Source organism: Botrytis deweyae (assembly GCF_014898535.1).
Source record: "Botrytis deweyae strain B1 chromosome Unknown BDEW_033, whole genome shotgun sequence".
Taxonomy (NCBI): Eukaryota; Fungi; Ascomycota; class Leotiomycetes; order Helotiales; family Sclerotiniaceae; genus Botrytis; species Botrytis deweyae.
In genome coordinates this window covers 273,956-295,480 of record NW_024066240.1, presented here as the reverse complement: position 1 = coordinate 295,480, position 21,525 = coordinate 273,956, and the positions used below count along the sequence as shown (strand labels likewise).

The following is a 21,525-nucleotide window of genomic DNA, read 5'->3' as shown; positions in this document are numbered from 1 at the left end:
TCGACACCAAACAGACACGCTAAAGTGTGCAGGGCGTGCATAATAAATTTGGCAACCCTCCAAGACATAAAGTTTTGTGCCACGGCAGAATTGTTTCACCGCTCAGAGAAATTTCAAAGCTTTTTGGATCTTTTTACTTTGCGCAAATCCATAATCACTACTTCAATACATTGGAATTGATTGCGCAAAAATTCCAATTGTCAATATGTCGTCAAGAATATCTTTACAGCAGCCATACGTGGTCGCTACTTTACCGCGATCGAAACAGGCCCAATATGTAGTTGGGGAAGTCTTTGGTGGTTCACCTGGATCAAAAAAAAGAAAGAGGTCAGAATTGGCGGTTGGAATTCACGGAGAAGGTGTGAATTTATACGATGTAAGATATTATGGATATTTCTTGGGTATCTTCAAATGTTAATGTCTTCTCAGGTATCATCTTCAAAATTACTTACTTCTTACGCTCTGCCTCCTGGCACTTCATTTTCGTGCCCGCCATACTCTTCCAGGTCGAAAACGACGAAAACCAAAACCGAGCGAAGAACATATGTTTCGACATCCGGCTCCGAGGATCAAATCACATTGTTCCATGATATTACGGAAGGGACCAGCACATCACAATCTACAACAGTCACACACAAGCTCAGTCAATCGAAAGCGCCAGTGGTTCATTTGGGTGCTTTAGCCGCCTCAGGATTGGATGCGATCAAGAAATCGGACATATTGATTGTGAAGAAAGATGGTGAGATTCAATGCTTAGATGGTGAAAGTCTTCAGCTATTATGGTCCTCTCCTGCCACCGCCCTCGGTCGAGCTTCATCAATGACAATGACCAATATCGAGGTTGAATATGCGCACATTACAAATGCCTATTCCGCTGGTCAAGGAATCTTGAAAGGTCGCCAGGATGTTTTTGCTTTTTTCCCACAAGAAGTGACCGAAGATGGCTTTAATCCAGACATAATAATTGTGATTACAAAGTCAAATGTGCAGGAAGCTGAGGATAGTGTGCGTACATTACACATTGTAGCGTTGCCAAGGAAGACGACGACATATTTGAATGGCACAACACATTCTGTCGAATCTCTTCTCGACGCCCCTCTACCAATTCACAAAGCTCCAAAGAAGAAAGTAACGGTCGGAAAAGCTTCATTCGGTATCAATGTTTCCGCCGGTGTTTTGCAAATACTGGAAGCGGAAGTGTTGACAACTTTGGACTTGCACGATACTTTCCCAAAGATACAATCCGAAATCAACACTCCTGGTACCGGTTCCTTCCTTCGCCTTTCAAGCACTTCTATTATCATGTCAAATCAACAAGCTATTAGCATTCTCAACCCAAAATATGAATCTGTGTTAGCAACCATCAAGTTGGATGATGAGGCAAACAAAGAATCACTCAAACGCAAACGAGACTCTGATGATAAGCAAAGACCACGATTGGATATTCCTGCTCAATTCATCTCTTACTACCCTAAACTTGGGGCAGCTTTAGCTATCTCAGATAATGAGCTCGTTGCCGTTCAAGTGGATTTTCAACCTGGTCAAGGATCAAAATCTCGAGCATTTGGACTATTGATCGATTCTCTTGGCTGCTCGGATCCACAAGTTGTACGCTCCAAGCCCGGAAAAGAGCCATCGCATGGAAAGTGGCTTTTCGTGGATCATTATCTTCCTGGATCAATGGGCATGAAAGAAGATGCATGGGTAAATGTGACGAGAGAACCTGAGAGATGTGTCAAGAGTGGAGATACTGCAGCTTTCGAGAAGGCTTTAGGCAGCAAGTTCGACCAAGATTGGAGCACTGAAACGTCCGAAAATCCTGCAGACAAGATTGCAAAGATAGAGCCTTCTGAAGTCGATCGTAGATGGATATTATATGCACTAAGTAAGATTTTTAGCTGGTCTCAGAATCTGGAAGGGGTGTGTGAGCTTTCTATTATTTTCTATCCTCCTAGACTTTTCAGGTGGTTGCTTCAAACAGGAAACATGACGATTCTTAATATCGAATCAGCATTGAGACAAGAGATTCGAGCCTCGCTTTCTGGCCCAATACCAGCCGGCCAACTTGTCAATGCTATTGTTAAGTTGGACCGGGAAATGGAACTATTACTTCATCTTGTTTCATCTAATCTACTTGGTGCAGCGGAACTTCTTCACGCTATTCGAAAGTTGATGGAAACTATGGATTTGTTTGAACTTGGAGACTCTTCGAGTCCAAAGCAAGCATTACTGACAAATGGGGAAGACACACCCCTAGAAAATGATAATGCTGAAGAGGAAGTACAAAGACTTGAAGCCGAGGCTGAAGACGATCTCCAACTCGCCGAATTTCAATTAGGAGAAGGTTCAGGTGTCAGAGGTGAAGCCTTAAATGTGGCTCTCTCGAAACTCTATACATGTCCAGACAACAACATTACGGAAGCTTTACAGACAACTTTTACAAGTCAAGAAACGGTATCACTAATCTATATTTTGAGAGTCGAATTGGCCAAAGGTGGATGGACAGGTCGATACCTTGATATCTTGGAATTGGATGATGACGAAGTTGAGGCACCTGATAACTCCATCATTCTCATCTCCAGCTTACTCAACAATTGTATTGATGCTCTTGCAGCTGGCGGTTGGTTGACCGGAAATGCAAGATTGATCAATGGTGATCAAACCGAATCCGAAGCATTCATTGGAACATTGAAAATGGAAGTTAGTGCCGCACTCGAAGGGATCGAAACGGCCGTTTACCTCAAGGGATTAACATCCGAGATGGTCCGTTACGGGGATTCCGTACTTAAAACCCTTGGCAATGAAGACACAGGACGAATGGCAAAGTCAATATTAACACTTCCCTCTGGAGAGAAAGACCTCTCGACATTACCGATTGGTCTCAAGGCCGAGAAACAAATATCTCGTCTTCGTGTAGGTGCCGGAGGAGAAATTCAAAAGAGAAGTAAGAGAGATATTGGAAGACTCTTGAGTAGACAAGTGGGAAAATATACAAGAGAAAGAATTGTTTTGTAAGGAGTATCAGAATAGCATTGAAGATGAAGGGTTTATTATTTTAATGATATTGTTGATTGATTGGTTGGAAGGATATAAAAATCAAAAAACCTCTTTTGCTCATGCCATATACCATATATCTCGTACCAAGTTGACCTCGTACAAATTTTATCTACACGACACGACCAGTACAGTATTCACATGACATGATTTCGGAGTTCCCCTCCCCTGTCTTGCCCTGCTCAGCCTTGCACTCCACATCTCACCATACCATACCATATATTCTAGCATCCTTTCCCGAAGCCTTCATGCAACCTGAATGCACCGTCAAGAAAAATGTGTCAAGCCATGCTTAGCGATCCTATCATTTTCCACACCTTGTACACATTCTACAACACGATGCGGTAACTCGGCATGATAGGTTCTGTAGAGGGTGTTCGCACGGCTGGAGTGGATACGAAAATTGAATTTGTATAAGCCTTCATCTGAGCCTCACGCCTGGGTTACGCAGTGGGTGCGACATTGCGGCGATCTATCGCTGTGGATGGGTGGGTTGGTGGAGGTTGATGGAGAGGTTGATGGAGAGGTTGATGGAGAGATGGGTAGATGGAGGATGGGTAGATTGATGGAACTGATGGGAACTGCGCCACGGAGTGCGGTTCGTTAGACTTGCCCGGGGTTGCTTTGCTGTTTGTTGTGTTTGAGGACTGGGAGTGACTAGGGATAAGAATTCTCCAGTTTTTATTGTGTTCTGAGGTGTTGCTTGTGTTCTAACTTCTAGTTCTAACTTCTAATGCATATTTTAACTTCTCGGCCGTTTTTGTGAATGCTTGGTTGGGTTGGGTTTGCGGCGTGTGGTGTTTGATTGGGTGGAGGATGATGAAGGGAGGAAGGGAGGGATGGTTCATGGATTGGATGGACGGAGAGACGGATAGGATAGCCTGGATAGGATAGGTGGAGAGGTGGATGGATGTTCATTCCCGCGAGTCGCGACGTCACTTGGAATCTTGGATGGATGAACGGATTGGAATATGATTATCGGTTTCTGGATCTGGTATGGTATGGTATGGTATGGTATGATATGGTATGATATGGTTCATTGAGGCAAGCGGTACAAGCAAGTAGTTCGAGAGAGATTTCTTAAATCGTTACCTATCCTACCGGTACCCATTTGTTCAGCTCCGCCTCGATTGATGGCTTCGATTATTCTTCTATGCAGCTTCTAAGGGAGGTTTATTATCATTATTATTATTCTGAAACTTATTCTCCATTTTATTTATTTATTGGTCTTGGTTTTGTTTGGGTACTGAGTATTGAGTATCGGATCTGAATGAATTATATTGATTAACCTATGGTGATTGTGAATTTGTATTTTTGAAGCGGTATTTTATATACCTACCTACTTCCTCGAGTAATCATTAACAAAACACGGATATCGTACATCAATACGAATTCCGCAACTCGAAACACGAAACTCGGCACAATCAACGATTAGAAATCTGGGAATTCGACAAGAAAAACATTGCGGGGTATAATAAAGTGGAGTGGTTCGTTACGTCGGAGCTATCATCATAGGTTATCAGACAGAGAACTCAGCAGGAAAGAAAGAAAAGATATCCACTTCGCTGCAGCAGAGCAAAGTAAATGAAAGCAAGAAGAGAGTACAACACATCATATCGCACACACACACACGCACACTCGCATATCTTTCATCATTTTAATTTGATTGATTGATTATTTTGCTTTGCCACTTTTTGGGTTCAAAGGGATGGGTGTATAATTGATCTCTCCCTCTTTCTTTCTCTCCTTCTCGAACCGTGGAATCGCTTGCGACATCGAAGTGCGAGATTCGAAATTTGGGATAGCATATTGGAAGTCGAATATTGAGCGCTGAATGAGGTACGAAATGAGTGTTGGAACATCATCAGATATCAGAAAAGTATCGATACTTTGTCGCGATGTGCATCGGAAATGTAGAGAGGCGGGGGCGGAATATGAGGAGATTCGACGGGAAGTGAAGGGTTTGTATGAGGTTTTGAGGGAGTTGAAGGAAGAGGAGGAAGAGAGGAATGGGGAGTGGGACGAGGGGAATCGGGAAAGTGTGGAGGGGATTATTGGGGATTGCGAAGGGACCCTTAGACAACTTGATGGATTGTTGGGGAGGTATGGGAGGAATGGAGGAGGAAGATTGGGAAGTCATGAGATGGATCAATTGGGTGGGATTCGAGTGAGGTTGATTTCACATAAGAAGAATACATCGCATTTTCTCGATTCGCTACTACACGAAGATGAAGACGGAGACGCAAAGGAAGCAGAGGAAGCAGACGGAAAGGGAGAATTGGATATGTTGTTGGATAAGGTGGATGATATTGCAGCGGATAGGAGTCGAAGGGTTGGGACTTTACAAATGATGGGTTCTGAGAATGAGGATGAGGAGGATACTTTGCAGATTTGGAAATGGTTTAGGAGGAATCTAGTTGAAGAGGGGGTTAATAGAGTAGTTTTGGAACGGCATAAGGTATTTGGATATTTCAATGTGGTAGGACAATTGCTTCTTGCTAACAAATTTCCAGGATGTTTTAATTGCATATATACGACAAATGGAACAAGATGGGCTACTAATCGAAAATCCATCTGCATCTACACCTCAAACCAGTCCAAGAACTCCTCATAAAGAACGATGGGACTCTACACATTCCGATTCGCCTCATACACAAGTAGCACCAGCTTCATTCGATAATACCAATCTCAATTTAGGACGCAATGACTCTGGAGCAAAAGAAATGATCCAACGAGAAGACAATATAAAATTCCCTCCAGCGATGAAATTCCAAAGACCCAAACCCGAATCTCTCGTCGACTCATATCCATACCCCGGACCAAATATATCTTCAACTCCTCATCGACAATTATCACCTCCTCTAACTCCCAAAGTCTCAACCACAGATCTCGATATATCAGAATCGCAATGCGGAAAGGATATTAACGGCTCAAGATTAAACTCTGAGGATGATACGTCATTCATGCATCAGACGATATCACGATATCCAGTTAATTCGAATCAGAATAATACTTCAATAATTCAAACCTCGGATCTTCTTTTGCTTCCTTGCTTCACAACAAGTAATCCTCAACTTCTTCCACCGTCTTCTCCGAGAAGTTGGAATTCAAATTCAAATTCGTACTCATATCCTAATGAACCTCCCAACAAAAACATACCATCACCTCAATTGAAAACAATGACACTTCGACCAAAACATAGCTCGGACCCAGTCCAGAAATCATCACCGCGTACAAGTGGTGTTCGATTCGATCTTCCTGATGAATCATCAAAAAACCACAAACCTACACCTAGTAGTGGAAATAATCCCCACGATTCCACCATTCCAATTCCCATTCCTACTTCTATTTTAAAATCAAAAATTGCACCTGATTCATCCGGTCACGAAATTCCTCAAGATGCAAAGTGGACAAAGGTTAAACGATCTTTGATATCACCAGAAGTATTGATGAAAGATGGGAGAAGATTCGAAGCGTAAGTTATCCATCGTTCCTTTTTATTCTCAGGATGAGTATATAATACATATCAAGAGAAGGGAAGGAAAACTATATGATAAATATGATATAATGTATTGTGATACTAATAATTATATACAAATAGTCGACCAGAATTCGTAGCTATCTTAGGAATTTTAACGAAAGAGGAAATTCAACAATATGCTGAGCGCTCGCATGTTTTGAGAGAAGAGCGTTGGTGGAGAAATCATCCTGAGCAGAGAGAAAGAAGGGAGAGGAGGGAAAGAAGTGAAAGAAGTAGAAGACGAAACTCAGAGGATGAGGAGAGTTCTTCTTGCAGTTCTAATTCTAGTTCGGAGATGAGCTCGGATTCTGATTCAGATATGAATGAGCATAGAAGGCGTGGTGAGAAAAGAAATGGGGAAGCAAGAGGAAAAGGTAGAAGAGGTGATGAATGGGAAGAGAGGGGAGAAAGAAGAGAAAGAAAAGGAAGATCGGAAAGATATAATCGCAGAGAAAGAGATCGTGAAGCAAATTATACTTTTGCTCCTCAATCACAACCCCAACCTCAGCCTCAACATTTCTCTTCCCCGCCATATTCTGCATCAAATAATCCACTTCCAGGAAGAGGTATGGATATACCCGGAATAAACCAAACACCAAATGGATACGCACCTCTGGGTTCTTTTCCTGGACAACAAAATCATCCCCAACAAGGATATCCACCACCTCCACAACAGCAACCCCCCTATCCAATACAAAATCAATTTCCTCAACCTCCCTACCATCAAGGACAAGGACCTCCCCCACAAATAAATCAAAACCAATATCTCTCACCAAATCCCTACGCTCCTTACTCTACATCTCCATCCGGCTCCTCACCTCCCTATCCTCCTTCACAAAGCACTTCTCCTTATACAAATACATATACACCCAATCCATCTCATCCTTCTTACCCCCCGCACAATTCTCGACGCCATCATTCCCATTCCCATTCTCATTCTCATTCACATTCCCATTCCCATTCCCGCTCTCCGCATTCTCATTCCCATCATTCTCGCTCCCGCCGTTCTCGCGATTCAGATCCCCGCTCTTCAGAGCCGCGGAGACAAAATTCCGGAACGGCGAGTACAAATACACCTTCGGGTACGAGTAAATGGCGGGATCATCTCGCGGCGGCGGGGATAGGTGGGGGTTTGGGGGGTGCGGCGGCGGGATTGTGGGAGGTGTTGAGTGAAGCTGCAGAGGGGTTTTAGGGATGGGGAGATGGGGAGATGGGGAGATGGGGAGATGGGGAGATGGGGAGATGGGGAGATGGGGAGATGGGGAGATGGGGAGATGGGGAGATGGGGAGATGGGGAGATGGGGGTGAATGGAGGAGAATGGGATGAGGGAGGATTGAAAGTGGGAAAATGAGATGAAGATGAGGGAAATGAATGAATGGAGGGGATGAAATTATGATGGGATGATAATGATATGAATGGATAAGAATGAATGGATGAGAATGAAAAGAAATAAAATAAAATCAAACGAAATCAAACAAAATCAAACAAAATCAAACGAAAGGGAATGGGAGTTAAGAATAAAGATAGGATGGCATGATGGTATGATGATATGATAACATAATAATATAATGAATGATATGATGATATGTATATATGTATATGTGTATGTATATGTATGTATATATATATATATATGTATGTATATAGAAAGGATATTAAATAATAAAATAATGAAATAATAAAATAATGAAATGATTATTAGAGGAGAATAGAATAGAATAATAATTTATTATAATATAAGATAATGATATATGAGATATAAGATATGAGATATAAGATATAAGATATAAAATATAAGATATAAGATATAAAATATAAGATATAAGATATAAAATATAAGATATAAGATATGAGATGTGAAATATAAGATATAATATATAAGATATAAGATATAAATTAATAAATATATAAATATAGTAATAAATATAGTAATAAATATAGTAATAAATATAGTAATAAATATAGTAATAAATATAGTCATAAATATAGTAATAAATATAGTAATAAATATAGTAATAAATATAGTAATAAATATTGTAAAAGCGTAGAAGGTGATAGGGTCATAAAGTAGTCCTTTGTAAATACCACAGATAAGTTATTGAGATGTAGTGCTTTTGGTAGAGGAGAGGAGGAGTAGGCTCTATATAGCGTATTACAAAACGTACGAGAAGGTGGGTGGGAACTGACTGCTTTGTCTAAACTACATGAAGAAGACCTATAAATACTAGCTACAGAAAGAGGTCACGTGACCAGTACCAAGTTTCGCTCACAATATAGTAATAAATATAGTAATAAATATAGTAATAAATATAGTAATAAATATAGTAATAAATATAATATTTTAATACTAATACTATAGCAAGTATTAACTACTATCAGCCGAAATACGTTTTCGCATCAAAACTTATTATTTATATAATATAAATTTCTTTATAATAAATTATACAATATAAATATTTTCTTATATCAATTGATTTATTTTTATAAGAAATTTAATAAAAATAAGATTAATTATTTTTATAATTTTTTTAGAATTATATTATATAGATTAAAAGTTGAAGTATTTTCAAAATGATTAGATTTATATCACGGTCAATCTGTGTAAGGGCTGGTGAGGGCATGTGAGTAGCCCCTATGGGGCTACTTTGGGCCAATGTTAACCCGCGTACAATTATAAATTATAGAATTTTCATAATTTAGAAGAATTAATAAAAAGTCTTTATATTATATTATATTTAATTGATTTATTACTATTATTTATTTTAATAATTTTTTTTTTTTAATTATATAGAACAATTTATCAACTATTTTCTAATCGAGTAGATATCGATATTATTATAGTTTCAACAAGAAGAATACCTATTTCTAGGGGAAAATAGGATATCTGTAATACGATTTAAAACTAATCCAATAAAATTGTTGATTAATTCCTGTAAAGTATCAATAACAATACCCATTTGGCTTAATTGTATCCCTTTAATGATAACGAGGATATATTATTAAACTAATAACTTTAAAAAATAAAAGAAGAAATAGTAACTATAAGAGAAGCTTACAAAGTGGTTATGGATTGTATTTTATATATAACTACTCCGATCGAGTATAACTAATCTATAGTTATATTGAATATAATCTATTAGAATATCAATTTTAATTAAAGAAAATTATTAAAGTTGTAGAGATTAAAATAATATGAAAAAAAGAATATCGGAAAAACTAAAAACTTTTTTTTTTAAATAGAAATTATGTTTTGAAGTAATAATGGATATCATTTCCTTATCGATATAAAGAAAATAGAATATATTATTCAATATTTCGAAAGGTAATCTCTAATAATTTAGTGTTGATTTATAGGTGAGTTAAGTTATAAAAAAATAAATTAAAAAAACTTTAAAGAATATATATATAATATTATTATAAATAAAGGGATTAGATAGTGATAAGTAATTTAAAAGCTTATATAGGTGAGGTAGAGAAAAGGAAATACTATGAATACATTTGTAATTTATCTGAAAGGTTTTGAGGAGAATATCGAGTAGGAAGTGGAGAGTGTTTGGGTTGAAAGGCTTTTAGCAGGTTTATTATCTAATATAGTTAGAAAAATATTGGAATTCTTATAGTAATTTGAGTTATATAGTGAGTTTATAAAACAAGTTTGTAGATTGGAAAGTGTAAAAAAATTGTTTTAAGAAAAAAATGTAGGGGATTTATATTGATTCTGTAAGTATAATTAATTATTCTTTTGATATCAAAATAATTCTAAATATTTTTATTTAGAAAATAATTTGACTTTAATTATTAAAATAAAAATTCAAAAATCCAATCAATTTTTTTAAAAGGAATTCTTTAAAATATTAAGATATTCTGTTAATATATTATATACGGAATATATATGGATTGCTATATACTATAAATACTAATAGAAGGAATATATCGCTTTAAACTATTGAAATGATTTTGTATATAGATATTATAGAGAAAGGTATAAAGAAAACAAGTATCAAAATAATCTTTTTAAAATTATCTATACAGAAAACACTTAAATCTAATAATTATAATAAATATTTTATTAATACTAGATTTATATAAAAAAAAGTGAATAATCTTTACAATTATAATAATCTTTAATAATAATAATAAGCTAATAGTACTTTAATACTTTATTAACTTGGAAATATAAGTTAATATTATATAACAAAATAAGTATATTAAATAAAACTAGATTTTTATTAAAAAAAGCATTCTTTTTATATCAACAAATAATACCATAATTATATTATACAGAAACTATAAATTTTCTATCAAAATAAAAAATAAAAAAGGGGAAAAGAAAACCTATATCTATAGCTTTATATTAATAATATTAAATCTATTATAAATAAATGTTATTCTAGATTTTCTATAGTTATAAATAATCAACCCCGATATTGATTGAAAATTGATATTATTTCGATATTATCTTATCTTGAATAATCTCGAAATCATTCTTATAAAAGAATTTTATCAGAAAATAAAGAAAAATAAAGTAATCTTTACAATCTTTCCAAACAAAATAATCTTGTAATCAAAAATAAAAGGGGGTTATTTAGTATTTATATTAATTTTATATAAAATACTAAAAGAATTCTAGAAATACAAAAAGACTTTTTTGAAAAATAAAAGTAGTCTTTTGTTTAAACACTATTTAATAAAATATTATATTAATCTCAAACCCAATTCGACCCCCCCTTAAAATCCGATTTATTTTCTATCAAAAAAAGAATTAATAATACTATAAGAATATTTAAATAAATATTAAAGAAAAGAATAGATAAAAAAGTTTATCAGCTTGATAGAAGCATTTATCATATTCGTTTCAAAAAAAGAAGAAGATTATTAACTATATATTAATTATCAAAAGTTTAATCAGATTATCAAAAAGAATTAAACTTTCCTATCTTTTATTAATAAATTCCTAAATTGACTTTGATAAGATATTATATTTATTAAACTAGATTTATAAAATACTTATTATCGAATCTGTATAAAAATAGAGAATAAATAAAAGATTGTATTTTGTATATAATATGGTTAATATAAGTATAGGATAATACCTTTTGGTTTTATTAATACCCCTACAATCTTTTAGATATATATTAATCAAGCCTTATTCGACTTAACGAATAGTATTTGTATAATATATTTTAATAATATTTTAATTTATTCAAGAAATAAAGCTATATATATAATGAATATCTGAAAAATCCTTGCATAATTTATTGAATATAAACTTTATATAAAACTAAAAAAATATGTTTTTTATATTAATAAAATGGAATTCCTAGAATATGTTATTTCGTCTGCAGATATTATTATAAAACCAGATTACATTCAAACTATAATGGAATAGCCAATATCCAGTAGCCTTAGGGATATATAGGTATTTTTTGATTTTGTGAACTTTTATTAATAGTTTATTAAAGCCTATTTGGTAATAACTTATAATATAACTATATTAATAAAAGAAACGAAAAAAGAAGAGATAATAATCGAATTCAAATAGATTAATAAAATACAAAAAGTATTCGAAATATTAAAAAAAGCTTTTATATCGATATCTATTCTTTAGTATTTCGATCTCTTATTTTATATAATAATTGAAATCGATACTTCAATCTTTACTTTAGATTACATATTATTATAGCTCTTTTTAAAAAGAATCAAAAAGGTATTAATTCAATAATAGCACCCTATTATATTTTATTCGAGAAAACTGATTTTAGTAAAATAACAATATTTTATTTATAATCAAGAATTATTAATAATATATATTATTTTTGTATAATAATATTATTATATAATAAGGAGTCGATATACTGTTATAGTTAAATCGGATTATAATAGTTTCTAATACTTTATAACAAAGAAAAGTCTAAATAATTAGTAAACAAGATAAATAAAGGTTTTGGCTATATATAATTTCGAGATAATATATAGAATTGGAAAATTGAATCCCATAAATAGACTATCATACCATTCTAATTACATTATCGATATAGATAATATAAATAATATACTTTCAATCTTTTAGAATAAATTAAGAAATAGATTAATAATTATAAATCTATTTTAAAATTCCTTTATTAAGAAAACAGAGTTTTTATATAACATTATAAGTCTTTTATAAAAAGAAAAATATAATCTACCATTTTATAAACTCAAATATTTATTAATTGAAATTGATTGTAAATAATTGATATTATATTAAATAGTTTATATTTTGATAAAAAACAAAATAATATTTAAATTAATATTAGAGATAATAAGAAATACTTTATTATATCTCCAAATAGATAACAATTTTATAAAAAATAAAAAATACCTAAATCAAAAACTATACTCTATTGAAATTATCTTATTTTAACAAATAGATATTAATAGGTTTCTTAAATATAATAGAAATATCTACATACCATCAGACTTTACTTTAAAAGTAAAAATCTTAAAAACTTATTATAATAACCCTACAAATAGATATTAAAATATTTCTAAAACTTTAGAAATCTTGAGATCTAAATATTTCTAGTTTTTAATAAGGAAGGATATAAAAATATATATTAAAATATATATAATATACCAGTATACCACTATTAAAAGATATAAGCTCTATAATAAGTTACAAATCCTTTTTATTTTCTATAAATCTTGAAAAAAAATAATTATAAACTTTATTATAGATCTACCTTTATCCAAACTAAACAAATATATATATAATACAGTTTTAATAATTATTAATAGATTTACAAAGCTTGTTTAATATATATCTATTAATAAAACAATTATTTCACCAAAATTTACTTAAATACTAATACAAAGTATATTTAAAGACTTCAAGATATTAAAGAATATCATATCAAATAGGGGACCATAATTTGTAAACAAATTCTAAAATAGTTTTCTTTTTTATTTGTAAATACAATACAAGTTATCTACTACATTTCACCCTCAAATTAATAAACAAATAAAACAATAAAACCAGAATCTGATTTATTATATCAATTATTATTCTAATTACTAATAAAACAATTAGACTTTACTACTACCACTTACAGAATTTATTTATAATACTATATAATATAATATAATAAACACAAGCCTATTTCAAGTAATATACAGATTCCTACCAATATTCCATTATATTAACGAGAATACTAATACTATAGAAAAAATACTAGCAGCACACAAGCAAATTGTTTCTTTTAATAAAGAAAAAGAAAAATTGAAAGAATTATAATAAGTAGCTATAAATCGAAAATCAAAGAACACAAATAGTACAATAACCTAATAATATAATATTAAAAACAAAGTAATACTAAATACCCAAAATATTAAGCAATTTTGATTTAAAAAGAAGTTTTCGGATAGATTTATAAATCCTTTTTAAATAATAAATATAAAAATTAATAATCAAATATATAAACTCAAACTATTATCTACCTATAAGATTTATAATATTTTTTATATTTCCCTATTAGAATTATAATATAAATAACAGGGTATTACTAACCTATTATTATTAGAGAAAATAAATAATCACTTGAAATATAAAATAAAAAAGATTATAATATATAAAAAAAGAAATAAAGATATTTAATATTTAATTTAATAAAAAAGCTATCAATTAGTAGAAGATACATAGAAAACCCTTTACAATTTTAATAATATAAAAGAAATATTAAAAGAATATAATAAAAAAAAAAAACTATTAATATATAATTCAAAAGAAAAAAGAAAAAAAGCTATAAAATAATAAGATTCTACTATATATCTACAAGCGAATTATTAATAATATAAAACTATTTATAATATTCCTTTATTTATTCCTTTTTACTCTAATAAAAATAAAAACATAATCTTTTACTTACTAGCATACTACATACTATTGCCAAACATACTAACTCATCTTAATATTTTTGAAATATTTTAGACTTTAATTTATGAATATCAGAATTGATATTATTTAAATCTTTATTAATACTTAACTAATAAAATTGTTATTATTTTTTTTATAAAGCCTTATCCCTAATAAAAATATACCTTTAATTAATATAAAAATATCATCATAAAGATATTACTATATTAGTATATTAAAAAGGTTTTATAGTAAGAATTAATTTTTTTATTCTATATATCAAAAAGATTTGATATAAAAAGAAGAACTCTAAAGATAGTATTATTTATATTATTATTACTTTATTTATTTTTATTTATTAAAGGTATATCCACTTTATTTTTATCTATATTTTTATTTTTTTTTATTTTTATAAGGATTTTATTAAACTTTTAAATCTCTATTGATTAATTATTGGTAACCCGTGGTTATTTATAGGATCGAATATTTTTAGGAGAATTTATAACAATATCAGATTCTTTAATATAAATAGAATAATTTATATTAAAAACCTTAGTTTTTAGCGAAATATCAATATTCTGATATTGAGAATTAAAAGGAGAATTAATAGCAATTAATATTACTTTTTATTTCGAAATTATATGGAAAGCTTTATAAAGAGAAAGAATAGCTTGAGTAACCAAGTTCCTAATAGTAAATCGATAAGTAGAAGCTGTTAAATCTTCAATAGCATACTTTTTCACTTAAAGAATAATAATATTAATATTATCTTTAGAAATATAAGGAATATTAGAATATTAAAAAATACTAGTAATCTAATAAAGAAAAGGGTTATTCTCTTTATTATTATTAAAATCAGAAAGGGATTTATTAGAATATCTAAGGCAATTCTTTTTGGATATAGAGAAATGAGTATAGAAATAAAAACAAAATAACAATTAAATATCGATATAAAAGAATCTTTAGTTTTCCGAATTAACTAATATGTTTATAATATCTGGAATCTTACTTCTTGGGGAAATAGGGGGTGGGGTGGGGATATTGATAGTATAAAAATAAACAATTAGAATTATAAAATCGCTTTTATTATTCGAATTTATTACAATTATTAGTTTTATAATAAAACCCAAAATAATAATATTTAATATAAACAAATTACTCTAAAATCCAAAAAGTCAGTTAAGTATTATTATAAGGAAATAAAGAATAATTAATAATAATTTAATAAAAGTTTATAAAATGTTTTATAAGATTATTTATTCGATTTAACTTTTTTATAGTAAGTAGAGATAATATTTCGAATAACTTTGACTTTTTAGTATTATTCTGTTTATCTTTCTTTTATAAAAAGACTTCTATATTCCTAATATAATATTTATTTCGATGTATTATTATAATCTCGGTATTCTTTTTCTTTTAATTATCAGTAGAAGTAGTTTACTAAAAAGCTTAGATTTAATATAATAAATTGATATTAGAAATATATTAAAAAAATATTAATTAATAGATTTTTTTTTAAGTATGATAATAGCTATATTTAATATAAGGACTCTTATTATAATAATAGAAATCTTTGAGAACAGAGAATACAATATACTTAAAGTAATAAAGGCATATAGGGATAATCAATCTAATAGGATTTGTTATAAATCGAGCTGCAATTATCTGGGGGCCGATAGATTAAGGAATAGTTATGATAAGGTAAGAATAAATAAAAGAATAATAAAAAATGATTTATTAAAAGAGAAAAGAATTTAGGAAATTAAAAGGAATTTATAAAACTTTTAATAATCTATTAGTAAAAGTAATAAATATATTAAAATATTGTTTATTGATTATTTATAACTTTATAATATTCTTATTTTCTTTTGAAATATAATTTGGATGTAATTATTCAATACTTTATTCTCTTGTATTATACTAACCGAGTTTGGGAGGTAAATATATATGTTTTGGGATATAATGTGTAATATGGGGGGCTTTGTTATGATCAATCTGTGTAAGGGTTAGTGAGGGCATGTAAATAATCTCTATAGGGCTATTTTGGGCTAATGCTAATCCATATATAATTATAAATTATAGAATTTTTATAGTTTAAAAGAATTAATGAAAAGTCTTTATATTACATTACACCTAGTTGATTCATTGCTATTATCTACTCTAACAATTTACTAGTAAAATAAGCGAAAAATCAAGTAACTTTTTTAATATTTTAATTCAATTTGATAAATTTTAGTATGAGAAATTTCTAAGACTTTTGAAATTGTTGAAATACGTAAATAAATCATGTGCTAACCCCTTATCGCTATACGAAGTATATATATAGGGTAGAATATATATATAGTATAGCTATACCCTCCTTATATAAAGAGAGTAGATAATATAATATTATACTATTTTAACCCTATTTATACCTTTCTAAGTCTATTCAATAGAAATATTGAAAATATCAATTATTATTATATAAACTTTATAAAAACAAAGTTTCAACAAATTTAAGTTATTATTCATAAAGATTTTTGAATTTGAAAATATAGAAAATATCGATTTTTGATGTGAAAATGGATTTCGGCTGATAGCAGTTAACTAGTACTATAGTAAAAATATTACAAGTATTAATATAGAGCAAGTAAATAAGTAAGTAAGTGAGTATATAATAAATACTCAAGCATATATATAAATACTCAAATACATAAACAAACATTCAAACATATAAATACAAACACAAAGATAAAAGTCATAATACTTAAAATTCCCATTCTATCTTAACTAAATCCCTATATCAATATACTTACTATTGCTAATTCCTCCCTCAATCCCATTCCATTCCATCCCATTCAATCCAGGCCAAACATCCAAATTCCCAATCTCATCTTCATCTCGAGAATAAAGATGAATTCATCTCTTTTATAAGCCCAACCTAGCCTAGACTAGCCCAACCCCACTCCCTATCCTTCCCCTCTCCTTATATCATTCTATCCATTTCATCCTTCACAAATAAGCCTCACCAGCTCACCGATCCAGGTCCCCTAACAAAAAATTCCACCAGGTAATAAACGAAAAAGATAAAATATATATAAACTAAGAAACAACAAACAAAAGAAGATATAATAAATTGTCACTTCCAAAAAGAAACGCTAAACCGCAGCAACAAATACAAGATTTTCCTCCTTTATTCAACGTCTAAACTCAATCCCCCTTTACAACAACATTGCTTCTAATCTATCCATCATCGAATCCAAGTTATTACATAACCTAGTTGCTCTATTGAAAGCATTAGTTGAAACTAATTTTTCGCTTTCAATATCACGAACGACGAGTTCAAATTGAGAAGGTTTGTTGAGGCCAAGAGTAGAGAAATCGATATCGAGATTGAATTCATTTGATGAAGGTGCTGAAGATGATGAGGTATCTTCAGCGAAAAGAGCAAATGCTGGATCAGCATCAAATTCTTCATCAACAATTTCCTCAACAACAGCTGATGGTGCAAGTTCATGAACTGGTTGACGTTCAACCATTGGAAGTTCTACTTTCTCATCTTCGGATTGTAATGAATCGACGAGGCTTGAGGATTTTCCGGAGAGGATTGATGAATCGATCACAGTCTCTGGGATAGAAAGAACGGAATAAACTTGTGGTTGATAACCAAATCCATCGGCATTGATATCAAGCATAGCAAAATCCATAGCTTGTTCTGGAATCATGACCATACCAATATGTTGTTGTTGTTGTTGCATTTGTTGTTGAGCGCCATATGGATTAACATCCTTTCTAACTTGTCTTGGTTGTTCATGTTGAATAGGAGCTTGTTGTGGTGGTGGTGCTTGTTGAGTGGCTGGGTTGGAAGATAAAGTATCGAGGAAACCAGAGAATGCAGGTGAAGAAAGAAGCATTCTTGTAAGATCTGATAGACGAGTATTTTCCTCCATCAAAGCTCTGTTTTGCGACTTCAAATCCATATTCTCATTAACCTTGACAGCAATTTCTCCTTCGAGTTGACTGATGTATTCTATAGAATATTAGTATTGGAACTATTTTCATCATCAAAATATGCTTACCCTTTCTTCTTGATCTGAAAGCACGAGCTGACACCTTGTTTCGAAGTTGTCTTCTCTCCTTGCTACTCAGTTTCTTTCCTTCTTCACTAGCCAACAATCTTTCATCTTCATCCATATCTTCTTCTTCCTTGCGCATACGATGAACGTGCGTCATATTTTGAGAATTTCCATCATCACCATCAGTAACGACACTGCTTTGTCTCATCGAGTTGAGTAATTGAGAGATCTTTTCCTCGACAAGAGGGTCGGTACCCGTGTGTGCTCTTGAGCGTTGTTGTTGTGGTTGTCTTTGTTGTTGACCATTTGCCGCCATGGCATTTTGACGTTGTTGTGCGATGATAGCTTGTTGTTGCTTTTGTTGAGCTTGAGCTTTTGCAAGAGCCGCTTGTTGTTGATGCATACCAGGCCAAAGACGACCGACGTGACTAGATTGTGTTGGCAGTACATTTCCGACGGGCAAGGTTTGAGATCCAATATTGCTTGGGTCAACAAAGTTTTGTTCGGGGTAGAAGAAGGCTGGATCTTGTTCCATGTCCACGTCTGATGGGTGAAATGGTGTACGAGATGGCGCCGTTCCAAAATCCACAAATTCTTCACTTGGACTCATGGCCGAGAAGTATGACGGATCTTGAAAGTTGTATCGGTTGATGTGACCATTGTTTTCATTGACTGCCAACGTATTTGCGATAGCCCCTTGTGGAATACCGGTTTGTTGTCGGTAGAGATCGTATTGATGACTTGGACCGGAAAGAGTTGGTTGATTTGATGAAGGTAAGGTGGTTGGGGTAGATACTGCGGATGATCTTACGGAAGTTGGGACGAATTGTGATTTTGAAGAAGATGGTGAGAGAGATGGTGAATGATATGATACGGTTTCATATTCGGTGTAATCGATTAATTCGAGAGGATCTAAACAACTGACTTGAGGAGTTGAGGTTATTGATTTGGACTTCATGATTATGATGGAAGAGAGGAGGAGGAGGAGGAGGAGGAGGAGGAAGTTGTTGATGGATTTGATGAAGTGGTGAGTGGTGAGTGAGTGAGTGAGTGAGTGAGTGAGTGAGTGAGTGGGTGGGTGAGTGATTGATTGATCTGTTAGATAGATTCGGATTCGATTTGACGACGATGATATTGAAACGCTTTTTCTTTTCCTCGAGATGATATCTTTTCTCCCTTGAATTGATGATTGATGTTATTGATGAATGAAATAGATGAATGAAATAGATGAACAAATAGATGAATAAATAAATAGAATTGATAAATGAATCAAAGTTTTCCAGAGTTGTTACGAGGAATTGATGAAAAAGAATGCGACTTGTTGCTTTCAAACACTAGACAACGGGTAGAAGCGCCAGGATAGGATTGGTGTCGGGGCGTAGTGTAGTGTAGTGTAGTGTGGTGTGGTGTGGTGTAGAATGTAGCGGCGTTCAAACTTGATGGTGTATTTTCGGAAGAAGAAGAGTGTTTTTAGTGAAGGGAAGTGAAGGGAAGGGAAGTGAAGTGAAGAATAAGTGAAGGATACCTAGTAAAGTGTCAAGTGTAAAGTGTCAAGTGTAAAGTGTAATAAAGTGTCAAATGTAAAGTGTAAAGTGCAATAAAGTGTCAAATGTAAGAAAAGACAAAAGACAGAAGTCAGAAATAAAAAATGATTTAATTCCTTTCTTCACTTCCCTTTCCTTTCTAAATTGTTGCCTTCCCTACCCAGATCCAAGTATCAATGTCAATGTCAATGTCAGTCCAGTCCAATACCAATCCATACCAATACCACCACCAGCAACTCAGTGGCTTGGATCAAAACGAGAGGCAGAAATCGAATTGAACGCGCGTTCTTCATCAAAATACAATCATGTGATTGGTTCATCAACGTCCATGGATGTAAATAAACCTCGGGGATCGGAGGATCGGCTATGGGAGGGTGCGTAGCTCGATTGGGTAGTTTTTGTGATTTTGATATGGAGAGTCGTTCTGGATATACTAGGTAGATATGTACAGAGTAGATATTGTATGATGATATGTAGAATAGAGAGACAGCGACAGTGAGGGTAGAGAGGAGAGAGGGCAGTGAGTATTAATAGATCAGATTGAATGGATTAACTATTCTTTGTAGGAGTTTGATAAGTTACTATATATATTACATCAATAATTCAAGGAAATAGTATCATCGTAAAGTATTCGTACTCGTTAACGATAATATATTATATAGTATTATTATATCATTATATTATACTAGTAAGAGAATAGTGAGTAAGATTAATAATTGAATATAAATATAAATAAATCTAGTTCCTTAGATAGATATAAACCTCTACTTTATATTATTTAATTCTTCGAATATATATATCTATCTATATATATCGAGACTTTAATATTTATTTTATTACTATACTTACTCTGAATATATTATACATATGATTAAAGATATACAAAGTATATTATAGAGTACTATGAAATCTTTGTATTTCATTCCTTTTATTTACAATATATATCTATACTTATATATACAATCTCTCTATATATACGATATATACCAATCAGTAACCCCTCCTCCATACTATACAAAAACTTACCAAGTACTATCCATATCACACACATCACATCATACACATCACACATCACACACAATATATCACATCCAATCCGTCAAATCCGTTCATTCTCGTATCATGTTATATCATAACCAACTCTCAGATTCTCATAACTTTCATACACAGCCCCATATCCTTCATTCATCCCCACCTGCAATCCAAGAACTCGGGCTACTCAAAGCTGGAGAGCCAAATAAATATTCAAAGCCATCTCTCTACATTCTCATTCCCATTTTTATTCCCATTCCCATCTTCATCTCTATCAACATCTCCATCACCATCTCCATCTCCCATCAAACTACCTCCTCAGATCCCAGGCACAGGCACAGGCACATCACATCACACAACACTCACTCACTCACTCACTCACTCACATAAACCCATCCACCCTCCCACCCATCATTACGCCAACCAAC

General features: G+C 32.0%; 3 protein-coding genes across 3 annotated transcripts; 2 read left to right on the top strand and 1 right to left on the bottom strand.

Moving 5' to 3' along the window:
• Positions 1 to 205: 205 nt before the first annotated feature.
• On the top strand, positions 206 to 3,015 carry EAE98_010115 (uncharacterized protein; the record flags this gene model as incomplete). The annotated part of the gene is made up of 2 exons (XM_038957736.1): positions 206 to 376; positions 430 to 3,015. The coding sequence occupies 2 exons, from the start codon at positions 206 to 208 to the stop codon at positions 3,013 to 3,015; spliced, it is 2,757 nt and encodes a 918-aa protein (XP_038805962.1).
• Positions 3,016 to 4,900: 1,885 nt separating this feature from the next.
• Positions 4,901 to 7,766, top strand: EAE98_010114 (uncharacterized protein; the record flags this gene model as incomplete). Its single annotated transcript, XM_038957735.1, has 3 exons — positions 4,901 to 5,512; positions 5,568 to 6,529; positions 6,656 to 7,766. The coding sequence occupies 3 exons, from the start codon at positions 4,901 to 4,903 to the stop codon at positions 7,764 to 7,766; spliced, it is 2,685 nt and encodes an 894-aa protein (XP_038805961.1).
• A 9,900-nt stretch (positions 7,767 to 17,666) lies between these two features.
• EAE98_010113 (uncharacterized protein) lies at positions 17,667 to 19,479 on the bottom strand (the record flags this gene model as incomplete). The annotated part of the gene is made up of 2 exons (XM_038957734.1): positions 17,667 to 18,475; positions 18,525 to 19,479. 2 exons carry the CDS (start codon positions 19,477 to 19,479, stop codon positions 17,667 to 17,669), a joined length of 1,764 nt encoding a protein of 587 aa, XP_038805960.1.
• Positions 19,480 to 21,525: the final 2,046 nt, after the last annotated feature.